At 32.1% G+C, this 26,208-nt stretch overlaps 1 protein-coding gene across 5 annotated transcripts in view; it reads left to right on the forward strand.

The window, feature by feature from the left end:
* Positions 1–26,208, forward strand: part of Mon2 (MON2 homolog, regulator of endosome-to-Golgi trafficking) — a 114,126-nt gene that overhangs the window by 34,936 nt on the left and 52,982 nt on the right. For 4 of the 5 annotated variants that reach the window (XM_010644534.3, XM_010644536.3, XM_010644535.3 and 1 more), the window contains exons 3-12: positions 7,650–7,777; positions 8,762–8,893; positions 10,103–10,232; positions 11,982–12,079; positions 12,467–12,592; positions 16,448–16,642; positions 19,923–20,047; positions 20,761–20,897; positions 21,571–21,724; positions 25,765–25,997. In XM_010644534.3, coding sequence (XP_010642836.1) covers positions 7,650–7,777; positions 8,762–8,893; positions 10,103–10,232; positions 11,982–12,079; positions 12,467–12,592; positions 16,448–16,642; positions 19,923–20,047; positions 20,761–20,897; positions 21,571–21,724; positions 25,765–25,997 — 1,458 coding nt within the window. Of the gene's footprint in view, positions 1–4,769; positions 4,851–7,649; positions 7,778–8,761; positions 8,894–10,102; positions 10,233–11,981; positions 12,080–12,466; positions 12,593–16,447; positions 16,643–19,922; positions 20,048–20,760; positions 20,898–21,570; positions 21,725–25,764; positions 25,998–26,208 lie in introns of all 5 variants that reach the window. The other variant, XM_019210767.2, reaches the window with a different exon arrangement.

The raw sequence follows: 26,208 nt of genomic DNA on the forward strand, positions 1-26,208 counted from the left end.
CTCTGTATGAAAAGTAAAAACAGGGAATCCTAAATTTATAAAACTAAAAGGGAAAGTAAAAGAGAAAAGGCAATGATGTAAAATTAAAATAATCCTTAATTCTGAAGATGAAAATGGTCCCTGAACATATTTAAATTATTTCTTGCTCTTGTAGTCTTATTCTTTTTTTCATTATTTACAGAATATTTTATTAGTTTCTGTATTCAAACCCATGTAGATAAGACCTTATATGTTTAATACAGTGTGTTACCCCTGTACAAATGGAAAAAAAATTAATATTTCTAGACCAGTATGGCTGTTAATTTCTGTACAATGCCAACTCAACACAGTAAACTGGGATAACTTTTTCCAAAGTTGACAGCACAGTTAAAGTTTCCAAAAATTAAAAAGAAAAAAGATGAATAATAGCAGGATGTTATGCATCAATAGCAGCAGCAGCTTTTCCACGTTCTGCAGTCATCTGAACAAAATTATAGACATTCAGCACACTCTATTAAAAACAAACAAACAAAAAAAAAAAAACAAAGAAAAGAATAACACCCAGAAAACAACAAAGTTCTGTTACTGATGTGGTATCTGGCATCATTTTTTTTTTTATTAGTGTCTTAATCATCATCTGGAAAGAGAACATTCTAGAGTAACATCATTAAAAACAGCTCTGATAAAGCACGGTCATGACTACGTATCATAAAGCAGGTGCAAGATACTTTACATTCACAAAGGGATGATATAGTACTGTCCTACATCTATAATGCTAGAATCAGTCTTGGTTTGATATTTACTTTGTCTGCAAATAAGATTGCTACCCCTGCTTTTTTCTGGGCTCCTGTTGCATGGAGAATTGTTTTCCATCCTTTCACTTTCAGTCTGTGGGCTTCTTTTTGCACTTGGTGTGTTTCTTGTATACAACATACTGTTGGATTTTGCTTCTTAATCCATTCTGCCAGGCTATTTCTCTTGATTGGTGAGTTGAGGCCATTGACATTTATGGTTATAACTGATATGTACTGACTTATTATTGTCATGTTATTGGCCTTTTGTTCACTCTTTACTTTTTCACCTTCTCCTTTTAGTTTCTTGCCTTGCCTATTTGATTTGCTCTGTTGGGCCTCATTGTGTTGTTACCTTCATTGTCTTTTTCTAGGATCTTGTTTAGAATTGCCTGTAGTGCTGGTTTGGTATTCATGTAGTTTCTCAAGTTTTCTTTGTTGTGGAAGTATCTTATTTCTCCATCCATTTTGAAAGAGAGTTTTGCAGGATACATCAGCCTAGGTTGGAGGTTGTTCTCTTTTAGTCCTTGAAATACCTTTACTCCAGGCTCTCCTTGACCTAAGGGTTTGTGTTGAAAAGTCTGCTGTGATTCTGATGGGCTTTCCTTTGCGTGTGATTTGTTTCTTTTCTCTTATTGTTTGTAGTATTTTGTTCTTCTTTTGGGTTTCTGGGATCTTGATTATTATATGTGTAGGTGTAGATTTTTTTTTATCGTGGCTAGTTGGGGTCCTATATGCCTCACTTATTTGAATGTTAAATTCTTCCCTTCTATTTGGGAAGTTTTTTGTCATTAATTCTGTGAACAGCTTTTTTAAGTCATTTGTATTTTCTCCCGCTTCTTCATGGATTCCTATCAGTCTTATATTATTCTTTTTTTGCATCATCTAGGAGTTGTTGGATTGATTTCTTATGATCCCCTACTGTTTTTTTGCATCATCTAGGAGTTGTTGGATTGATTTCTTATGATCCCCTACTTTTTTTAAGAGACCTCTCTTTTCATGGTCACTGACTGCAATCTTATCTTCTATATCTGAGATTCTATATTAGCATTCTTTTATTCTGTTGCATACACTTTCAATGGAGTGTTTAATCTCCTGGATATCTGTTTGAATCTGTTTTATGGATTCCATTTCTTTTCTATTTTGGGCGTTTATTGTTTCCATTTCTCTCTTATGCTGGGCCTTCATGGCTTCTATCGTGGTCCTGAGCTCATCCATTTTTTTTGTCAGTTTCTGTTCTAGAGCCTGGAATCATGACTCTCATTTTGTTCACCATCTCTATGGTTATTTGGGAAATTATTTCTGTTTTGAATTTTTCTAGAGCCTGATTGATCTGTTTTGTTATTTCCTGTGCTTTGAGTTCAGGGTATCCTTGTGGTTCACTATCAGCCTTTTCATCCTCATTTGCCCTACTCTTTGCCATTGGTGAACTGAAAGTCTGTCTTTGTGTCTTGCTTAAGTGTTTTCTCATTTTTATTTTTGTTGTTGGGCTGTCCTTGGTTTAATCCCTGGTTTATCACCCCAATCTTCCTGATACAGTTGTGCCCTAGCTTCTGGATTTCTAACAACCTACAGACACTCTCCATAACATCAGAGAAAACAGCTCATCAAATCAACCACAATCCTTTATCCCAACTGATACAATCAGCAACACGATATCATCAAGCACAACTTGGAAACTGACCACTTGTGGTAGTCACTAGTCTATCACCCTTAAACCATGTGAATTAAATTGAAATCAAGAAGCAGTCCAAAACATGTCTGCAGTGAACAAACTTTTCAACACAGTATATTTACCATTTAGGATAGGAGCTCAGACAGAGCTAGGATGAGAGGAGTAGATAAGTAAAAGAATTGGAGAAGGTTTTAAGTGAAGCCAGAGAACATAGAATGACCACACAATATTCAGGAAACTGTTGAATTCTAAAGGGATAGACAGAATAGAAGTACAAGGACAAGAATATATCCCCTTAACAATAGGGGCTCACTTTCCCTTGAAACCACTGACCCTTGTGTGAGGTAGAATGATAGAAGAAAAGAACATAAAGAAAAGAGAAAAAAAAAATGATAAAAGAAAAATCTGAGTTAGGGCAGGAGCAGAAACAGAAAGGGAGATGAGGGATAATATGGTGGAGCAAGAGACTGAGTTGGGGAAAGAGGACAGAAAAAAGAAAGAATTTGCAGAATGGAATGAGGAAAAGAAAGAAAAAAAAAGGACTTGAAGGGCCTCTTTCAAACTATATCTCTGCTGTCATAATATACAACATGCACAGCCATGTACAGAATGAAGACCACTGATCTCAGCTAGCTGATTGCAGAACCCCACGATGCAGACTGACCTCGGGCTGCAAGGCCAGATTGAGTTTCCTGACCTCCTGAAAGGTTGAATTCCACACCATTCTCCTGCAGGTTTCCCACACCCTTTCTTTAAAGATGCTTAAAATTGGGAACTCAAAAGAATACCCTTTATGACCACCTCTGCCTCTGCAGAGTGGGTCCAAAGACTGGCACACTCAGGAGGTCTGAGAGTGTGCATGGTGGGGGGAGGTTGGGGGAGTTGTAGGGGTTCAAGAGCACCTGAGCGGTTACCTTCCTGGTGCTGGAGTGATGGCGGCTCCCGGCCACCCTACCATATTTTGACAAGTGAATTACAGTGACTTTATTTTAGGTGTATTTTGGTATTTAGAATTATTTCTTTATGGTAAATTTCTAGCAATAAAATTATAAAGTTAAAGGATATGATCATATAAAGAGTTCTTGGACTGTTTTACTAGATTTGTTTCTGGAAAGGTAAAAGTGAATCCCTTTACCAACAATATGGGAGTGTGTTACAACATACTATCTTAGTTACTTTTCTCATTGCTGAGACAAAATACCCAACTGCCAAAGTTAAAGCAGGAAAGTTTTATTGTAGCTTACAGTTTGTAGAGATTTCATTGTAGTGGGCTGCCTCCAAGGCAGGGTGGCTTGGCAGAAGCATCACAGAGAGAAACTGTTCATAGTGGACAGAAGTCAGCAAAGCTGTGAAGTAATGAAGAAAGAGCAAGCAACAAACAGCAACACTGGCTCTCTTTCTGTTCCTTACATTCTATCCAGGCTACCACCCTTAGGGTTGGACAGCTTTAATCCTAGCATTGCACCATGCATCAATCCCAGCATCACATCCTTAATCCTAGCATCACACTGTAGATCCTGTCACCTCCAAAATGCACTACCTATGACCTTGTAAGGCTTTGGGGGGATATCTAGATACAAACCATAACACATACTTGTCAGGATTATTATTAAAAAAAAACTTTGGTAACTGAACTGGCAAACAATTTCTCATTTTAATTGATACTGAACATATTGTATGCATTAAATTATTTTCATTTTTCATTCATTTCTTTGAATTTTTGTTTTCCTTATCAGATTTGGGTTACTTATATAGTGAAAATATTAACTTCCCATATTTTCCCCAGGTCATATACCTTTTAATTTTTTAATATAGGTTTTTTTCATTTTTACATGCCCTATTTTTTTCTGAATTTTTGTTGTCTTGCATTTAGGAGTCCCTTCTATAGGGTTTGTAGGGTTTTTTAAGTTTTTTTCTAAGGCTTCATTTTTTTCTTATTTTATAATATATGGAGTGATATGAAGATGTAGTGTTCTTTTTCTTTGCAGCTGCTAATTGTACCAACATCATTTGTTGAATAACTCTCCTTTTCTTCTGGGTGCTTTTATTAAGAAACTGCCGGTATATTTACTTGTTCTATTGCATCAATTGAATATATTTTTGGACCTTTGAGCCCATTAAAATTTTTAAATATTGTTAGAAATAGTCTCTTCCTAAACCAGATTTTAGATATTTTGAAGATAGACTTAATATCTAAGTCACATTTCTTTCATAAGAATTAAAAATTTTTATTTAATACCTGTTAAAATTAATCAGTAAAATTTTATTAACCCCTGTTAATATGATTTATAGTGGGGTATCCTAGTTTAATTCTTTTTTTTCAGGATAAAAATTGCAATTATGCAGTGAAAATGCTCAGAGCAAAGAAACCCCTAGGATATGGGGACCTGTTGGACCTCTTCCAGGTGTGTGAAAGTGTATCATTTGATCTCACATTTACGTAATTTGGAAATGATAACATATCAAACACACAGTGTTACTCTGTTAAAGAGTTATGCTTATTAAGAGACTTAGGTGGAAAGTAAACTTTTTCTCTTCTTCCCAGAAAAACCTGTTCTTATATTTTCATGGAAACCAGAGTGTTTTTAGTTTAGAAAACAACCTTTTCTATTTTTTTCTCAAATGACCTATAAAATGGTTAATGCCAGATGCCTTTACATTGCCAAATAATATTTTTCTCAGCATGTTTTTTGAAATCTCTTACTCTGCAAAGGTATTTACATAAGATTACCCTTAAATAGCATATCATTACAATTATTGTATATAGAGAGTGACTATATATTATACTCAAAAGGGTCAGATTAATTTTAGTTTCCTGGGTACTTTTACATTTAGAAGAAGAAAAACATATCAGTAACTTTTTTCTTCTGATCTTTCTCTTGCTGAAAAACACATGTTTTTGTTTTTGAAACTGCTTCAGAAGATGTAGATTAGATACATGTTATTTTTGTATCATCTATTAGAATAACATAAAAAATCATCCTTTGATATATTCTCATATAAATTGGAAGGGGAAAAAGTAGAAAGAGATGTCTTTGATTCCTTTATATAAAATAAAATTTTAAAAAATTATTATTACTTTAGATTTATCTTACCATGATAGACCTAACTATAACTGGACATGCATACAGTATTTCACTATGATGCACCATATTTATTGACTCTAAGATACACAATTTTTCACCTGTAATATCCCCTACAATGCCATGCATCTTATAGCTGATGTAATCTTGGAATCACTGTGGGCCAGTTGGTGTTGTAGTTTTCTTTCTTCGTGTGTGTATGAATTGGTTGATATTTAATCATATTATTATTGGCTGAGTTATGTGCATTTGTTGTGGCCATATGCATTGAGTTTAATTGCTATTTAGAATGTCACCATACTTCTCAAAAAACTTTGTTAACATAAGAAAACATACCAGTATCAAAAGATGCAGAATGGTTGTCTCTGGCTTAGAAGAAGAATCTCAGAAACAATGGTGAAGTACTCTTTCAAAAAATAAGATATTCCCAAGCTCTTTTTGTTTTGATTTGTTTTGTTTTGTTTTGTTTTTTGGTACCGGAGATCGAACTCAGGACCTTGTGCTTGCAAGGCAGGCACCCGCTCCCCCCCGCACAATCTCTTGATGGTACAGAAGATGAAACTGTGAAGAAAAACTAAATAGACAGCATTCTCAGTGACATTTATTTTCTTTATGATATTACAAATATATCTTGATATCATTGGCCCTTTACACTCTTAAGAAAATACATTTTTAATGAGCCTTTATTTATCTAAAGAATTGTCAGTTTTAAAACGCAGATAATTGAGTCCTCTTAATTTCCATTATCCTCAGGATGCTATTTACTTTAAAGAGTGGTAGCAAAATGTTGTGGGGAGGATAGTGAACCAGTTAATTAGAAGATTTCAAATTCTTCAAATATCTTCAAATTCTGGCTTTACCACTTACCTATTGAGTCACTTAGGCCAAGTCATGCCCTATTAACTATAGGAATATTGCCATAGTTAAATGAGAAACACCTTCTAATGTCAGAAATTACAAATGTACCTTGTTATTATTGATAAATTTTAATTTGTCTCAACATTTAATAATTAGAGTGTTCAACAGAGATAGGAGTGGGTAGCCTTAGAATGGATATTTAATCACTTTATTAATGCTTCATGATTAGCTTTGCAGTTATATTTAGTCATTCATATCAATGTTTTGAGTGAGTCATTGTTATAGAAAATTTATATCTCTGGGTTTGAGTTAAAACTTTTGTGCCCAAGAAAGCAAGGAATAAGGAGAGGGAGTTTTTTTTGGAAAAACTACTCTGTGTTGGTCATATTTGCCATCCACTGTTGAATCAGTTAGTTATGTTGACATACTAAGGATTTGTAGAACATACTATTGGAAATTGTAGTCTTAATTTACCATACCATAAAGAGAGCTTTGGGAAAAGAAAGATGGGATTGAAACAATAAAATTAATTTCAGTACTGCTTTTGCCTTTTAATGGTGATCCTGGATGACTGTCTCAGTTTCTTTTGAAAAACTTGGACTTATGTCTTTATGACTTTTGCCCTTTTAAAATATCTCATAGAATTAGCTTAGTAGAAGGAGTTGGGGGTTTGGAATTACAGCATGTATCTCCAATTAATTCAGAGTACTATTTGAGAAATAAGAGAAATGCTGTTGTTTTTAAGAAAGTGTGTTTATTTCTTGAAGAAGAAATTAAACTATGCAAATAGGCATAGAATGAAAGGCATAGAATGAAATTTTAGGGAGTTTTTGAATATTCATTCACAAATGTGATAGGGATGATATACATACTATTTTTAATTATTAAAATAGTAATTTAAAACTATTTTTCTGATCTAGAGTATGAATTCCCATGTATTTTCCCTCCAGCTCTATGTGAGGAAATAGTTTTTCTCTGAACTGTTGGAAATATATATCCTCAAAGAGGTTATAGCAGAAGATAGAGAAGAAACAAAGGACAGAGTATTAGGACAGAGGCATGGGAAATCTTTTGTAAAGGATATAGTTTAGATCAGAGTGTGTACTGTATGTGTACTATATTTTAACTCCTGTTAATTTTTATTGCTGTTTATTTTACATAAAGTGTTTTTTACTAAGATTGTCACTGGTTGCAATGATATAAAATGTACTCCTAATTATGATTTAGATATGATAATTTATCTTATATGTGTTCTAAATAAAGCATTGAAGGAAAACAGCTCAGAGGTTGTACAGCCTTTCCTAATGGGTTGTGGAACCAAGGAACCGAAGATCACTCAGCTATGTTTGGCCGCCATCCAGAGACTCATGTCACATGAAGTTGTATCTGAGGTAATAGGAAGATTTTATATGAACTGCATATAGGAGTCAGATCACTAGCTTTCTTTCATAGGGAAGAATGAAACATACCTGATATTTAATGTAAAATAGTTTTATGAATGTCAATGCACTTGAAGAAAATAGCTTAATTTAAAAAATATTGTCAGTTTTTCTCATTTTAGAGCACTCATAAATAGTAAAGATGAAACACATTTTAGTCATTTGTTATCTGAGAAGTCACAGTTCATTAATATAAGTGACAAGTTTAGAATTAAGCCAGTTTTCAGTATTATTCAGTAGATATCTAATATAACATAATATTTTTAAAAAGGTAGGTGTGAAAATTACTTTCTAGATGATCTGTAGTGATAATATATTGTTCATTAACTTAAACATTTATATCTTAACTTGATGATGACAAAATAAGAAAATATATATCATTATTATGGACCTGTATCTTGCTTACAGATTTAATGGTTTTACCTTAATTTTATACTTTATAAGGTGCTAGAATAGAAGTGGTCAATTATTTTGCTCTTAACATCTTAAATAGTTTTAATTTAATATACAATATATTGTTAATTTGGGTGCTTTTTATATCCTGTAACATAATATAAAATAATATATATAAAATAGTGGACTCCTAGTTAATTTGTGTATGTCTGTATTATTTTGGTCAGGTGAAGAAAGCCCATGTTGCTGTAGAAATGATCTTTGAGTTTTGGCTAGATATTTCAGAACTGCATGCTACTATTTTCTATATTACATCTTTAAAGAAACTTACTTTTTTCAAAAAGAAAACTAATTGATTGTGTCTCAATTAATTGAGGCATATGTTTGGATCTGTGGACTTTAAAATATGTATTTGATTTTGTTTTGTTTTTACTGTGATCAAGAAACTCCCTCCAGATGAGGCAAAGTTTGTGTACCTTTTCTTATCTGGGAACCTCAACACCTGTATTTTATTTGTTAATGAAAATTAAAATTATTTTACAGACTGCTGCTGGGAATATAATTAATATGCTTTGGCAGCTAATGGAAAATAATCTTGAAGAACTTAAGCTACTTCAAACAGTTCTGGTGCTTTTAACAACCAATACCGTAGTTCATGATGAGGCACTTTCTAAGGTAGGAGTTCTGTTTGTCAGAGTTTATTAGTGGTTTGTGAAATTATTTGAGTAAGCTGAAAGAGAAAAGCCTGGTGCTCTTGGAACTAAACCCAATTTCCCTGTAGCTATTATGATGATCAGCATTGCACTTTAATGGCCATTGATGCCTTATTTTCTCCATATGAGAGTTAAAATCATTTTCAGAGCCCCTTGGGTGTTGCTGATGGGTTTAGTTATTAATAGGAAATAGAAAAGTAAGTGAAAAGTTGTGAAAGAATCAGAGTAAAAAGGGAAAATGTGTTGTATGGTATTGCCTTGAATAGTTTAGATTCCCTGTGATAGCTCTCCCTTCTCTTTTAAAAATAATTCCATATGTATGTGTTATATAAACCAGATGATTAAAATCTGTCTCAAGTGGCTAGAGAAGTCTCCTTTCAGCATTTATACTGGATAAAGCTGCACATATGATAGCTAGTTCTTATTTCTTCCTTCCTCCCAATCTATATCTATAAAAATTTTTTTATTACTAAATACTTCTAAAGAACAGAAAGAAGAGTATAAAGAACAGTCTCAGTGATTTTCTAAGGAACATTTTGGACATTCAGTAATAGTTTCATTATAATTTGCATGTTTTTAAGGTTGGATGGCTTTTAAAATAGAGAAGTATAGTGTCACATTAAACTATATGTTATTGAGTATATTTATAAATTTATTTGATGTTCATAGATCAGTAAGATTTTACTTAATTGGTAATAGTTTATTCTTTTAAGGTCATACGTGTTATATACAATGTTTAAATATTTTTATACAGTGTACATTTTGTTACATACACTTTCTCTTGGTTTGTAGCTATTAAATTATTCTGATACAGATGTTTAAGATTTTATAAATGATTATCAGTTTATCTACTAAAATAGGAATTGACTGTAGGATTTATTTTAGTAAATCATTCAGGGGAAATAAAAGCATGACATACTATTCTATGCATAGTAAAAGAACAAATTTTAAAAGATATTTCATGTTACTTAAGCTAATCTTATTAGCTGTATATTTGTTTAGAGAATTATTTTAAAATCTGATCATTTTTGTAGTTTTATTGTGTAAAAATGTGGGACTTTTAATGTCTCTGAAACAATCAAATGTCATTTAATTTTAGGTTACATCTAATACAAATAGTAGTAGTTGTGTTCTTCAGTCTTATTTCATACTAAATGAAAACTTTTTTTAGGCAATCGTCCTTTGTTTTCGACTACACTTCACAAAAGATAATATTACAAATAATACAGCTGCTGCTACAGTGAGACAAGTTGTTACTGTTGTTTTTGAGAGAATGGTTGCTGAAGATGAACTCCACAAAGGTGAAGTAATAAAAGTTATTTGTTTTTGACTGTGGGTGATTTTTACATGCATGATTTCATTTTTATTAATTTTCAGCCTTTGCTCTATGAACTTAGAATACCTAAAAACTAGAAAACTTTTTAAATGCTTAATAATACCATTGTATTAATATTGGGAATTTTTTAGAAGTTACAATTTGATCATTCTTAGAAATAATTCATTTCCATGTTTATTTCTGTATGTGCATAATTTTCTGTTGAAGCTGATAATTTCACATTTTAGTCAACCATTACATTCTGTGAATTTTTAAATTTATTTATCCACATAATTTAAATTTTAGTAGTTACATTATATTTTATGGCTATTCAATAGTTTAAGAAATGAGTTTATTGGACTCTTAGGTGGTGTTTGATATTTTAAACTGTCTGAATATCTTCCTGCATATATTTTTTTCACTGTTTGAATAGGTACCACATGTTATAAAGAGTAATCTGTTTATTTTATTTCTTATCATTTTAAAAACTTTTTAAACTAAAAAATTATCTTTTCAGAGAGCTGACAAGTATTCCATTTTTACATGTTATAATTTAAATTATTTGATAACTTTTCATTGCTGTAGAGATTATCTTTTTCCAGATTTTACCTGTATTTGATAAAAAGTAAATTTTTCCCACAATCATTTGAAAAGATCACAAAGCGCTACAGTAATGAGCAACCTCTTATATAGTCAAGAAAAAATATTTAAGTATATTTCCCCTCACATTGTTTCTTTTTTAAAAAAACTCCCTATATTATGCAGTCTTTTGAATTTGTTGTTCTTTGGCAGTACTGTAAAAATTGACAATAGTATTGTTCTTTGGCAATACTGTAAAAATTGGCAATAGTAGTAGGTAATGGTAATTGTGCCTACTCGAATAAATACTTTCTTGAAATTAAATATTGGTCAGATTTGGTATATAATTTTTCTATATTGGTCCTTGAGGAAAATTGCAAATGGAATTTTAATAGTTTGAAAAATGTTAGGAAATCAATTTTACAGATTATCCTATTTTGTTAAAATATTCATAATTATATAAAAATAGAACAGTTCTTCAGTTTGATTGTCTTATACATTCATAACCTCAATATACTTCCTGGATTAGTAGTTTTAGCTGTGTGACTCTAAAGTAGTTAATATACCATTAAGTACTGTCAAATAAGATAAAAAATACTTTTTCAATAAAGCATCAAATCAATATTTATTCAAAATAAGTTGTCATAATTTATAGATAATGATTTTTTTATTAGTAGTGGAAAAAGTGCTGAGGTGGGAAACACCATTCTAATTGACTCTTAGCAAGTGAGTATCTCTAACAGGCATACTGAGAATGCTAGATCAAGCAGTTGATTCTTTTGAAGATGATAAGATAGTAGAGGAATTAACAGTATGATAAACTTTTATATATTTGATATTTAAAGGCACTTTCAAAGGACCATGTCAATTTCATACCCATGAATTAAAGGGGCTAATGAGGAGGACTAAACAAATCAAATGTATTGGACAAAGATACTGTAAGCTTAATAAAGTAAATATAACATATTGAAAAGTAATTTTTATGACATTTGTATAAAAATAGATTCTCATTGTTTCATTTTAGAGATAAAGTTCTGTAATTATAAGGTTTGTAATTATATAAACAAGTGTTTATTTTAGCCATACCTTTTAAATAGAATGTATGATTTTTAAAGGCCATTATGAACTGCTAAAGCCTATCCCATTTTGATTGCAGATAACATAGAGCAACCAGTACTGGTCCAAGGCAATAGTAACAGGAGATCGGTCAGTACCCTCAAACCATGTGCTAAAGATGCATATATGCTCTTCCAGGTACTTCAATTAACAGAAATAATTTTATTGCAGTTTTGTGTGACTTTGATTTTTTAAATTTTTAAATTCTTACTATTAAATTTTTGATTTAGAATTTTATGTCTGATTTTTAATGTAGAATTAAAAATGTAGAAGCAATACTTAAATATTTATGAATGATTGAAAAACAGCTTCTGTATTTACTGTACAGCTAATTAACATGATAAAGTTACTTTAAGAGAAATCATCTGTTTATATATTGTCATTAGTTACATGATTCTATATATAGTCTGTCAAATATTCAATTTGAATTATTGATGTTTCTAATGAGGATTTTTTTAAGTTTATGAATTGTGAATTTTGAAAAGCATATTTCACTGTAGCACATGAAATTGTTTATTTTCCCAGGACCTTTGTCAGTTGGTTAATGCCGATGCTCCTTACTGGCTAGTGGGCATGACGGAAATGACTCGGACATTTGGCCTCGAATTGCTTGAGTCAGTCCTCAATGATTTTCCACAAGTCTTTTTACATGTAAGCCATCGATACTGTCTTGTAACAAACTTGATCTTTAATTTTTTTCACAAATATTTTTCAAGAAAGCAACATGTATTTTTTTCCACATCAAATGATGCAAAGACATAGCTTCAGACTATAGACGTATGGTAATGTACTGTTTCTTTTATCATTTTTAGGACTTTAACATTTTGCAGTTTTAACCTTAGAAGAAATTCCTGGAGACTTTAGCTAGTTAGGTATTTCCTAGCCTATGAATCAATCAGGGAAAATGTATGTGAGCTGTTTTTATATCTAAAACCCTAAAAGAATTACTATTTTTTTTACTTGTTTATGTATAATTACATGGTTTTTATTTTGTTTAGTTTTTTGAAATATGGTCTTTTTCTGTGTTGGCCAGATGCTTCTGAGTCCTACATTCAGTAGTCTTCCTGCCTCAGCCTCCCAGCCAGCTGAGACGAGGCATATGGCCCTTCACCTGGCAAAAGCTGTGTGTTTTTTGATAACTTAATGTAAAAATGTAGTTAATATTAATAAATGTAATATGCAATACAAAATATTTTTAACAGAAAATGGGGGAAAAGGAATGTTGAAATCAAACATTTCATTTTACTTGTAGAAAAACTAAAGTAAGTCCTTTAATTATTAGCAGATCTTGAAATATAATTAAGATCTTTTATTTTTTAAGCAAGAAAGTGTTAAAACCTGTATTTTTGTCATGCCAGAGGCTCTGGTGTAGGTTGTCTACATAGCATCTAACTTTTTGCTTAAATACTGGTAAAAGAGGAGAGGTAGGATGGGAGGAGAATTTCCACCAAGGCAGTGCTTGGGCCATAAGCATCTTAGAAGATATTATCTCCCATACAACTAATTGGGTTTGTGGCGCAAAGTGGACACATACACCATTTCTGTTCTTTTTAGATAAAATTTAGGTCGTTTTGACTACTAAAGTAGCCTCTTCCCCTACCATACTGTCTTCCTTTCTAAGTAATCCACTTTATCCTTTGTTCTCAACCTACAGACTATGTGAATCATGTACCAGAAAGTGTATGATCTTTTGTCCTGGGTCTTAGAACTGAAATTATTTTTATGTGGCTCATAATGTTTAATTGCTTTTTATCAAACTGAACAATATTGGGCCGGGGATTTAGCTCAGTGGTTCGGTGGCCTGCCTCGCAAGCGCAAGGACCCGAGTTCGATCTCCAGTACCAAAAAAAAAAAAAACAAAACTGAACAATATTTACTGATTATTCCACTTCTTTTAATATAATTAGTATTTAATTATAACTTATCCAACAGTCTTTTATGTGAAGTGATAGTCATAATAATAGCCACTACTTTTTGATTGCTGTCTACACTTCTTTTTTCACAGTACCAGGGATCGAACTCAGGACCTTGTGCTTGCAAGGCAAATGGGGCACCACTGAGCTAAATCCCTGGCCCCAGCTGTCTATAATTCTACCACAGTTACAGTCCAAGCCATCTTCACTTCTTACCTGCATTACTATATTAGCTCTCTAACTAATCTTGTATCTATGCTTGTCCTACCTAATTATTTTGTTATACCACATTCAGAATGGTGTTGAGTCAGATCTTTTTAGTCCTTTGTAAAAGTCCTTCATTTGATATCTTCTTAGAGTAAAAGATGAAGCGTTATTAAGATCCGTGGAAGTTACCATTGTTTATTCTCCAATAGTCATTGTTCTTTTCTCTCATTACTCTTTTCCTTTCTCTCACCCTATGGCCACATTATCCCTTATATTGTTCTTTAAATGCCATCAAACAGACTCCTGCCTCAGGTCTGTGTATTTACTGTTTTGAAGAATAGAATGCTTTCCATACTTTTTGTTCAATTGTCAATTTACCAAACAAATCTTCCCCAACCACCCTGTATAAAGTGATCACCTTATTTCATGCCAGCACTTTGTTTGTTACTTCTCTCTCTTTTTTAATGGCACTTAACACTTCTTGATATATAATATTTATTCCAGATTTTTTCCCCACAAAATTTCTACTTTATTATTCCTGCTCTAATGTAGGGAGATAAAATAATCACTGTGTGTATGATCCTTGAATTTAATCCTGCAAAATTTTCTTCCAGAGATAAATTTTAGTTTTCTTTTGCTAATTATTCACACATTTAACCAAAACTTACCAGTTATTTTTGCCAAGAATGGAAAAATTAGATAAGACTGGTAAAATTTTTGATCTTACAAGTCTAATGAGGAGAAGGGTGATAATTGAATAAGATGTGATAGTGCTGTGGAAATGAATAGCATGGGTACCAAACATGGTGTAGAGTTGATAATGAAGAAAGGAAGTGATGGGTAAGCAGGTACCTAAAGGATGAAGAGTAGTATGTGAGAAGATATAAGGAGAATAGGAAAAGAATAACCCATTCAGAGGCAATTCTGAAAGCATTTGCCATGAGATAGGGTGTCATTTCTAGAAAATTGACATAGGGGGACATTGAAAATTGTACACCTAGCACATAATAAACAGTAGTTAATTGATTAATAAAATGTTGTAGTGGGTAATGAAAAAGAATTTCAAAGATAATTTTGGGCTTTCTGGCTTGAACAGTGAACCATTTGCTAAAATGAAATACACTGGTGGACAGAGTTTTTATGTAAATAAAAATAGATTATTCATTATTTTGGAGAGAGAGATGCAAGATGTTACTTGTATTTTGGGGGTCTTAGGCCAAAATTATAAATTTAAACATTGCTGGCATATCATTGCTAATTAAAGATATAGCAGTGAGGTCACTTGTGACAGCATGGAGTAGAAAACAAGGGCCTAGTTTTCTGAGCTCTGAGAAACTTTAACATTAAATTACCTGGCATGAAAAGATGAGCATGCACAGAATATTGAGAACTTTAGGCCAGAGAAGCAGGAACAAATCTCAGAGAAAGTGTGGTATAATAAAAGACAGAAGTAAAAAAAAATTCAACCAAATAATCTTCCACTTGAAGTGCATCAGAGAGGTCTGGTACGGTGAAGTTGGCCAGAGATCACAATGACTGTTGAAGCACTCAGTAGTGAAAACCAACTGTAGTGAGTGAATAGATAAAGCTTTAAGAACTGTGTGTTATATCCTGTGTAACTACTTTTAAGATAATGATACAAGTATATTGTTAGACTCTTATTTTGTTAGGGAATTTTAGTTTTTCATAAAAACTTTTTTACATATTAATATATAAAAATTATTTTTGTGATGTATGAAAATGCACTTAACTATACCTTTAATTTTGCAGTCAAATTAACTGCAGATGTGAGGGTAGAATTTTAAGTCACTTGACTGTTAATGTCTATTTTTGAGGGAAGACTTAAAGAACATTAAAACATATAAAAATCATTAAGACTATAATCAGAAGTTAACAATATTAGCTTATCTGCAGGAGGTGAGATTAGTCAAGACTTTTATTTTTATTACTTATCTGTATTTTCTGATTTTTTTTTCCTCTGAAATAGATCTTTAAAAAATATATTAAAAACTTTGGTTTCTGAAAAAATAAACTGCTCTTTGATAGTGTTAATTATTAAATGCAGACTTAACTAAGCTTTATCAGTAAAGTGAGAATGTGCTCTTAGCTAATATAGACAGGGAATTAAGTTAAGGAAGACTTTTTGCATAATATACTAATATAAACTAATATAACTAATATACAATGACTATATAAGATTTAATTCTCTACAAAATTCCTCAACTTGTGAAAATAATTGAGCAATATGAAGTTTATAATTATACTATAAAATATAAACTTATAATTAAGTAAATTTATGCTGATTAGTAACAAGTTGTGTTTGAGTGAGACTGTGTTTTTAAAGTATTAAGTACAAACTAAATTATATTTTTTTATTTACAAATAGCACCAGGAATTTAGCTTCCTCCTCAAAGAAAGGGTGTGTCCTCTTGTGATAAAGCTCTTTTCTCCAAATATAAAGTTCAGACAAGGTTCCAGTACTTCATCTTCCCCAGCACCCGTGGAAAAACCATATTTTCCTATCTGCATGCGTTTGCTGAGAGTAGTATCTGTTCTGATTAAGCAGTTTTACAGTCTTTTGGTAAGTGCTAATTTCCATAAATGTTTATATATATAATTGCATACCATTTTTTTATTTTTAAGATAGTGCTCTATTACTTTTAAAAATTAAGTTCAAAAATTTTTTTAGTATCTACCAATATTCTTCCAGGAACTTTGTTATCTATCCTTTCTTGAATCTTGCTTATGTTTATATAGTATTTATACTCTGTCTAAATGAGAGTCATAGCTGTTACCTAAAAGCACCAGAGAATTTCTGGGTTACGAATTCAGCCTTTCAGTTAAGTTTATATCTCATTTGAAGTATAATTAAATTATGGTATCTACGTATTCTGTTTTTATTTATACTATTTCATCCATTTTAAGAGATTACAGCAAAGATGTTAAAGGTGTGATCAATTTTTTTGTTTTTATTTCTATTCCAGAATTGTATCTATTATGCATAAATTTGTGGATACGATGTATGTTTGATATTCCTGATCACAATTTTGTTAATATAATGCTTACTCTTAAACATTTGAATGATATTTCTGAGAGAAAATGGTATATTATATTTCTTTCTAATTTTATGATAAATCAAATTCAGCATTGTATAATTTTTAGCATGTCATATCTTTATTTTTAATTAATAAAAGATGATACATAAGTATTGAAGATTTCAATATCTTAATTGCAGTGATGGGTACACACAAGGTCAATAAGATCAAACAGAGGACTTTAACATTACTAATCAGTTGAACCTAGCAGACACATACAGAGTAATCCACCCACCCATTTTCAGAATACACATTTTTCTCAGATTTATAGACATTTAATGGTGATTGCCAAATGCTGAGGGGGGAAAGGAATGGGGAGTTACTGTTTAGTGGGTATAGAGTTTTAATTTTAAAAGATGAAAAAAATTCTAGAATTTTATTGCACAACAGTGTGAATATAGTTAACCCACTACTGAACTGTACACACGTAGACATTAGTAAGAGAGTGAATTTCATATCGTGTATTTTTATAATTAATTAAAACATTTTAAAATGTAGGCAATATAGTAAAAATAAAAATAATTAGAATATAGAAATACCAGTCAGCATGGAAAGTGGTGAGGGAATGGAGAGATTTTTTAAAAAGAGAGAAATATATGGGCCAGTATACAGCCAATGCTGAAGTTCTATTAAATAATTGCCAGGCCATGTGGTAATCAAAATGTTCAAAGTTTTTATTCCTGTCTCTAGGCCAACTACATACCACTTCTCCACTTGTTCTCTAGGAACTGGCAAAGTTGACTTAAAAAGGCTTCTCTTCTTCTTTCTTTAATATTGGCCTAACTATAGTAAATTGAGATAAGACTAGAGGGAGGCATTTCTCCTTTTCTTTTTTCATGCTCACAAACAGTCTTGGAGAAATGGGTTCTCTAGGGGGGAAAAGTCAAATAGTTCAGTTCACACCTGTTTTTCTTCCAGACCCCCATCATACTTTGATGCAAAGCAAAAGTTCTTTATGTATATATCCCATTTTTGTCTCACTTAAATATCATTAAGAATGTGAATTTCAGGCAGGGGATTTAGCTCAGTGGTTCCACGCCTGCTTTTCAAACTCAAGGACCTGAGTTCAATCCCCGGTGCCAAAAAAGAAAAAAAAAAGTGAATTTCATATTATGTACTTTTACAGTTAAAACATTTAAAAATGTATACAAGATAGTAAAATTAAAAATAAATAGGATATAGAAATACCAGTCAGCATGTAAAGTCAGGAGGAATGGAGAGTATGAGAAGACTTGCTCATAGGGTCAGGTTTGATAAAATCAACATTTTTTATTTTACTTTTGCTATTATTCTTAAGTAAAATTTATACAGTGTGTGTTTATATATTTTAATTGTTGGTGGCAGAGAAGAATATCATGGTACTAGCACACTTTGGTTTTATTGCTTTGATTCTTGCTAAGATGCCATCTATTATATCTACCATAGCTTTTGTACTATTAAGTCACTACCTTGAAGATGACAAATAATATCATAGTATTATTATAAAAATAATTTTGATTTCATAGAAATGGTCTCAAGGACCCCTAAGAGGTCTAGCAGCCATACTTTGGAAAAAAACACTGTCCTAGAGAATGTTTTTCTCTCCCCAGGATTCACCAGCTTATCTCTGTCAAGTAGCTCAGAGGTAAGGGTGACTAATTATTAAAGGTTTATTCTGTTGCTATTATCTAGAGAGACAAGAAGAAATTAAAATGCCCCACTCATCCAGGTAGAGATGTGTCTATTATATTCTCCATTTCTGTCATCTGAGTTGGGCGCTTCTGTGTCCTCTGAATCACTTAGGACAGGTGACCAGATATTAACTTATTGCCTCTGTTTCTTAAGAAAAGACAATATAGAAAAGTTGTTGTTAGAATCAATATATGCACACCCATGTTTATAGTGGCGCAGTTTGTAATAGCTAAAACTTGGAAACAGCGCATTTGCCCATCAACTGGAGAATGGATAAAGAAAGTGTGGTTTTTCTATAAAATGGAATAGTACTCAGCCATAGAGAATGAGAAACTATAGACATTTATAGCTAAATGGGTGCATATTGAGGCCATACTCTTCAGTGAAATAAATAGGTCACACGTGTAAATACCAAATAGTTTCTCTGGTGTGAAAAACAAAGTGTAAATAAGGTTCAAATTGTGTAATTGATAATGTGAAATAGGAAGAAAAGGGCTAAAGGAGTAGGGGAAAGGAAAGAAGGGAAAATTAAAAAAATATGAGAAAAGGAAAAATTGGAAACAAAGTCTTTGTAAATAGGGAAGGGTAGGAGGGGGTGAAGGGAGTGCAAAGGTATACAGAAGAAATAAGAACCAAGACCTGTCGTGTAAAGGTACAAGATCCCAGTGATGAATGTAATTGTACTGTATACCTAAAAATACCAATAAACTTAATGAAAAATAAAAAAGAAAGGCTGTTGTTATATTCCTGAAGGGTAAAGTATACATCCTATTAGCAATGTGCATGATTTATGCTAATTGGCAATTTTTAGGAATAAGAGGGGACAAGATTTTTTTATTTCTAAAAAAAAATAAGGATTAACCATGTTACAGATCTTGAGTATTTACAGGGATATATTTAGAAATATTATTTTTACTCTTAACCTTTCCTTACAATAAAGCTACTTACGGAAAACTCCCATTTTCTCTAACCATCACGAATTTATTTCAAATTAAAATATTTTATTGGTTTGTCCATGGTACTGTTATTAGCAAGCATATGATTTGCAATTCTTTTCTTTGACTCAGAGAAACATAAAAAAAATATACTTTTTAGGTAACTGAATGTGAGATATTTCTGTCACTTCTGGTAAAGTTTCTGGATGCAGATAAACCACAGTGGCTACGAGCTGTTGCTGTAGAATCAATACACAGACTCTGTGTGCAGCCTCAGCTGTTAAGGTAAAACTTCAGCAGTATTTTGCTAACTGAATGGGTTAAACTGGTACGAATAGTCATAGATTAATAAACTAGTAGGAAGAGCTTTGGTATCTATTCCTCCAAAATACATGATTTTTTAAAGAAAATTATATATTGCATGTATATGAAGGAGTATAGTGCAAAATAGTATGCAAAATAATTCAGAGGGGGCAAGATGTAAATTTACTAACATTATTTTTTAGACATTGACCTTTGTCCTTAAATTAGTGAAATCACTCAGTTCTCATGAAGAATCTTTGAGTGTAGCATTGAAGCTATTTAGTAACATTTGCTGTTAAAAAAAAAAATGCTAAAGAATATGCAGATGTTTTTCCCTGAAGCATTTTAAATGGAAAAATGGAATTAGAGTGTTTGTTAATAGGGAGGGAGGAGGGGGTGAAGGGAGGGTAGGGACAAGGGGAAAAAATGAGAGCCAAGACCTGTCATGTAAAGGTACAAGATCCCAGTAATGAATGTAACTGTGCTGTATACCTAAAATGTACCAATAAACTCAATATAAAATAATATGGGGAGGAGAGGAGGGGGGGAGGGGGGAGGGTAGGGACAAGGGGAAAAAATGAGAGCCAAGACCTGTCATGTAAAGGTACAAGATCCCAGTAATGAATGTAACTGTGCTGTATACCTAAAATGTACCAATAAACTCAATATAAAATAAAAAATAAAATATTTTTCAGGTCATTTTGTCAGTCCTATGATATGAAACAGCATTCTACCAAGGTTTTTCGTGATATTGTGAATGCACTTGGATCTTTTATCCAGTCCTTGTTTCTTGTCCCTCCTACTGGAAATCCAGCCATAACCAATCAAGCTGGTAAAGATATATTTTGTTTATATATTCTACCATAATTTATAATGTTCTCTCTGCTGAGAAGCTGTTTTCTAGAAATCACATGACTAGAAAAATTTGGATACGTTAATAAAGATTTATATTCAAAGAATAATACAGTATGTTTTCTATAGACTTTTCTTCTCTGGTATACTACTTTCAGTTCCTCTAATAACTTTAGGACAGAAGTTTAGATTCCTCTTTTTAGAGGGAATTGCACTTAATTCCTTTCTTTAAAGAGTCTAGTTACTACCTTAGAAGGTCTGATAGTCTCTCTTTAAACAAAAAATATTAACATTGTTTAAGTTTGTTTGAGTCAATGTATATATAATTTGTTGTTTCTCCTTACCTTTTTCTGTATTGCTTTGAATTGATTGTATTTTTATTTATTTCACCTGGATAAAGAAGACTAACAAAATAAATAATAAAATATTATTTGGCCATAATTCTAATAATTCTGCTTTAGTAGCTTTTATACAAAAAAGGAAATGGTATTTGGATTATCAGGTTAACAAATTAGGATTAATACATTTCATTTGTATGTGTAATATTCTCATGGTACAGAAAAAAATTTAAAGGTTAACTAGGTGTTTGAATATTAATGATTTGTCATCAAGTGGTAAATTAGTATCTTTGCTTTTTCCCTCTTATCTAATAGGAAACAATAATTCTGGTGGCCCAGTCTCAGCACCAGCTAACTCAGGAATGGTGGGGATTGGTGGAGGTGTTACTCTGCTACCAGCCTTTGAATATAGAGGAACTTGGATACCTATTCTGACTATAACAGTTCAAGGCAGTGCTAAAGCCACCTAGTAAGTAGCAGTAACATTACTTTATAAGGAATATTGTTGGAGATGATATTCAATCCTAAAATACTTCTGTCTACATCATATTTTAAGTTTTAAATCCACCATTTCTAATACCCCAAAACTCATTTTCTTTTATCATATTTTGAGAATTTTTTCTAGGACTAGATTTTTTTTTTTATCCTAATTGTAGACTGCTGGCATCTTTGTAAAACGAAGTTTTTTTGTTTTTTGTTTTTTTCTAACCTAAACACCTATTCAAATGTCCTATATAGGTTTTTTTGAGTACAGGATTTGATTTCAGACCTCTTGGACTTATGTCATCTGATATTAACTGAGTTACCTCTGGCAAATTGATTTTTTTTTAAATACCAGTTGCATCATCTATGAAATGGAAGTAATACTATAATCTAACTTTTTAGAATACTGTAAATGAAGAAATTTACTTTAAACATTTAAAAATATTTAGCTAATCATATTCTTGGGGTTGAACACAGAAATTTTAGTTTTTAATTTATTAAAACTTTAATGGAGTCCATGTCTCTTTTTGGATTGTCATTAGCTACTTCAGTTTAACAAATACGTATTTAGCAGTGTACTGTTTCATTTTTTTTAAACAATTAATGAGTGCTAACAGAAATAAAACAGTATTACATGAGTTTAGCCAGGCACACACCTGCAGTTCCAGAATAGAGCCAGAGGCAGGAAGTTTGTCATGAATTTGAGGCCAGCCTGGGCTACATAGTGAGTTCAAGACCAGCCTCAGTTGCATAGTGAAACCCTGTATCAAAACACCAAAAATGAGAAAAAAAATGTATTAAATCAGTTTAACATTGCTGTAGTTAGTATGAGGCAGTTACTGATATGTTTTGAATAATTGATATGTGTGATGAAATCACTATTCTGTTGACAGTAAATGAAAATGACCTCAAATACAAAGTATGAAGGGGCCGGAGATTTTGCTCAGGAGCACTCGGGCACTGTGCCTGCCTTGCAGCCACAAGGTCTTGAGTTTGATCCCTGGTATCAAAAAAAAAAAAAAAAAAGTATGAAAAAAATCTCTGATTAATTTATTAGTCTGCATTGCATCACTATTGTGATATTTTGGCACACAGCTTTCTTTTGTCTAAAATTATAAAAGTGTAGACATAGAGCACTGAAATATTTTAATGAAAATTTGTTACATTTTTCATTTATAAGATATTAAAGTTACTTAGTATATTGACTTTCCTATGTTAGAAAAGGTAATAACTCAAGTGTACTAGAAATGAAATTGTAAAAGAATTAGATTTCTAACCCTAAAGGAGACATTAATAATTATCTAGTTCACTGCCACAGTTTTATAAACTGAAAACAAAACAAAACAAAACCAGCACAAAACAAAATTCCTATCCTTATAGAGCTTACATTTTGGTGAGATAGTCAATAAATAAAGACACAAATGCACATATAATCTTGGGTAGTGCTTAATTATTTGAAGTAAAAGTAAGTTTAGAGGTGAGAGAGCAAACAAGGTGAAGATAGGGACAGAAAATGATCTGAGGACATAATTGTGCAGACACAGTCAAAAGGAGGGAGTGAGGATGTGTGGGTGAGTAGGAAAACACATAAACTATGAAAGAGTAAGTTTTCAGCAAAGTTGTAAAACTGCCTTTTTATTAATAAACACCTAAAATCAAATTGTTTATTGATAATCTACTCCTGTCACTCAGGAGAGCAGAATTTTATGTGGTTCTCCTGCTGAATACTCTGGATTTGAGTACAGCATTATCTCACTTGATCTTAATTTTCTCATCTTTAAGATAAAATTAGAATTTAATATCTAAAGAAATGTGTAAATTTCTTAGTACTGTAATGCTGAAGTTATTCACTTTTGAAATTACAAATTGCGAGAGAATATTGGGTGTTCTTTTTGTACATCCATTTCCTTTTTTTTTTTTGGTACTGGGGATCAAACTCACGTCCTTGTGTTTGCAAGGCAGGCGGCGGAACCACTGAGCTAAATCCCCGGCCTCTGTACATCCATTTTCTGTGCACATTGGAGCTTCCTGTTGAATGGCATCTTCTGATCATTCATTGTGAGATTCAATATAAAATGATTTCTACTAGTTTCTTTGGAGAGACACATGTAAATATTGGTTGTATATTTGGGTCTTTCATTGACTTCTTAAATATTGTATGTAGTAATTTGAAAACTTGGGCGATGTCTACATAGAAGTAGTTTTTTTTTCCTTTGGTACTGGGGTGAACTCCAGACCTTACACTTGCAAGGCAGGTGGCGGCACCACAATAGAAGTAGTTTTGACCCAAGTATTGGTGGCGTTATTTTCTTTAATTTATTACATTATTGGTCTCTTTACATTTGGGCTTTTTCACATGTAAAAGACAGATTCATTAGTTTTTATGGTTGAATAATACTTTAATGTATGGATAAACTACATTTTAAAACCCCTTGTTTTTGACGTATTTAGATTATTTTCACTTTTTGATTCCTATAAATGCTGCTGTGAGCATTTGCCTGCACATTTCTCCATACACATGTGTTTTCGTGTCTCTTTGGTATGTATCTCAGATAGAACTGCTGGGTCATATGATGACTCTATGTTTAACTTTTTGAGGAACTGTCAAAATGTTTTCCCAAGCAACTGTAACATTTTACATTTTCAGCACTGTGTAAAGGTTCAGATTTCTGCACATCCTAAATAATATTTGTTGTTTATCTTTTTATTATAACCATTCTAGTGAAAATTTCTCTGGTTTGTTGAGTGACTTTTCATTTTCTTGATATTGCTATTTGAAGCACAGTAGTTTGTCTTCCTTTTTCTTTGTTGGTTGTGCTTATATCTATAAACCATTGCCTAATCTAAGGTCAGAAAGATTTTTGTCTATGTCTTACTCTAGGAATTTTATAATTTTATCTCCTAGAGAGTCTTGATTCCTTTTGAGTTAATTCTGTATATAGTATAAAGTAAAAGTTCAAAATCTATCTTTTACATGTGAAGAATCTGTAGTCCCAGTACTATTAGTTCTTTCCCAACTGGATTACTCTTTATGGTATTGACAAAAACAATCTAAGGGATTTAGAAGGGTAATTCCTTATTTCTTCTGATTTAAGATAGAACATTTACTGTCTTTCTTTGTGAAAGCTTTCTCCTAATTATGAAGTAGAAACTTTTGTAGTTTGAACTTGACACACCAAAGCTCTTAAGTATCATTTGTACTGCAGATTGCTTCTGGGCTTTTAGGTGCTCTGAATATTTCACAGTTGCACTTTTCCCTAATGTTAAAGCATCTTCCTCTTCATAGATGGATTTTAATTTATGGCACCTTCTTTTAGAAGCATCTGTGTCACCTGGGTGCAGTTGTGGATGCCTGTAATTCAAGCTGTTTAGGAGACTGGGATAGAAGGATCATAACTTCTAGGCCAGCCTAGGCAATTTAGTGAGACCCTGTCTCAAACATAACAAAACAAAACAGTGAGCTGGAAATATAGCTAAGTGGTATAGCTCATTCTGTGCCCTTGGGTTCAATCCACAACACTACAAAAACAACAAACAATAAAGAATTTAACTAAGTCAGAGTTTGAGAAGGTTTAAAATGTTTTTAAGGGCTGGGGATTTAGCTCAGTGGTGCTGCTGCCTGCCTGGCAAGTGCAAGGACCCAGGTTCAGTCCTTGGTACAAAAAAACCCAAAAACACAAAAAAATGTTTTTAAGTCTTAACTGTGTTTTGTAAATATCTTCATTTTTCTAATATTAACAGATAATGAAAATATTGGTGAAGCAGGAGTTAAAGTATTAAAATAATTAGTTATATCAGGAGTCAGACCTTCATTTTTCTGAGTTACTTAAAATACCACGAAAAGATCCTTCTTCAAATGAGACAAACCCTTATTTTTCTTGTTCTGTGAATCTTAAATTCTAAAATCTAGAAATTATAGGAAATGTTTTTACGATTTCTTTGTTGTGCCTTCTCAATTTAATTTTACTTTAATTTTTACGTAATTTACTTTATATAAAATCTACTTTAATTTTTTCATAATTTCAGCTTAGAGATGTTGGACAAAGTTGAGCCCCCAACTATACCAGAAGGCTATGCCATGTCTGTGGCATTCCATTGTTTGCTGGATCTTGTCCGTGGAATCACTAGTATGATTGAAGGAGAATTGGGAGAGGTTGAAACAGATTGTCATTCTACCACTGAAGCAGGTTCTTCACCAACACAGTCATCAGAACAGCAAGATTTACAGTCAGCATCAGACCAAACGGAGAAGGAAATAGGTATATTATTATTTTGAAGTAACTTGAAATTTATGAACCATTGGCAAAAAAATATCATATATCATCCATCCTTACTTCCCAATTGTTAACAGTTTACTATATTTACCATGCCATTCTACATGTGACTATACTTTTTCTGAACTATTTAAGAATATTTATATCGACATGATATCCCTTTACCCCTTAATACTTTTTTTTTTTTTTTTTTTTT

This window comes from Fukomys damarensis, unplaced genomic scaffold (genome assembly GCF_012274545.1).
Source record: "Fukomys damarensis isolate Sample0158 unplaced genomic scaffold, DMR_v1.0_HiC HiC_scaffold_15, whole genome shotgun sequence".
Lineage (NCBI taxonomy): Eukaryota > Metazoa > Chordata > Mammalia > Rodentia > Bathyergidae > Fukomys > Fukomys damarensis.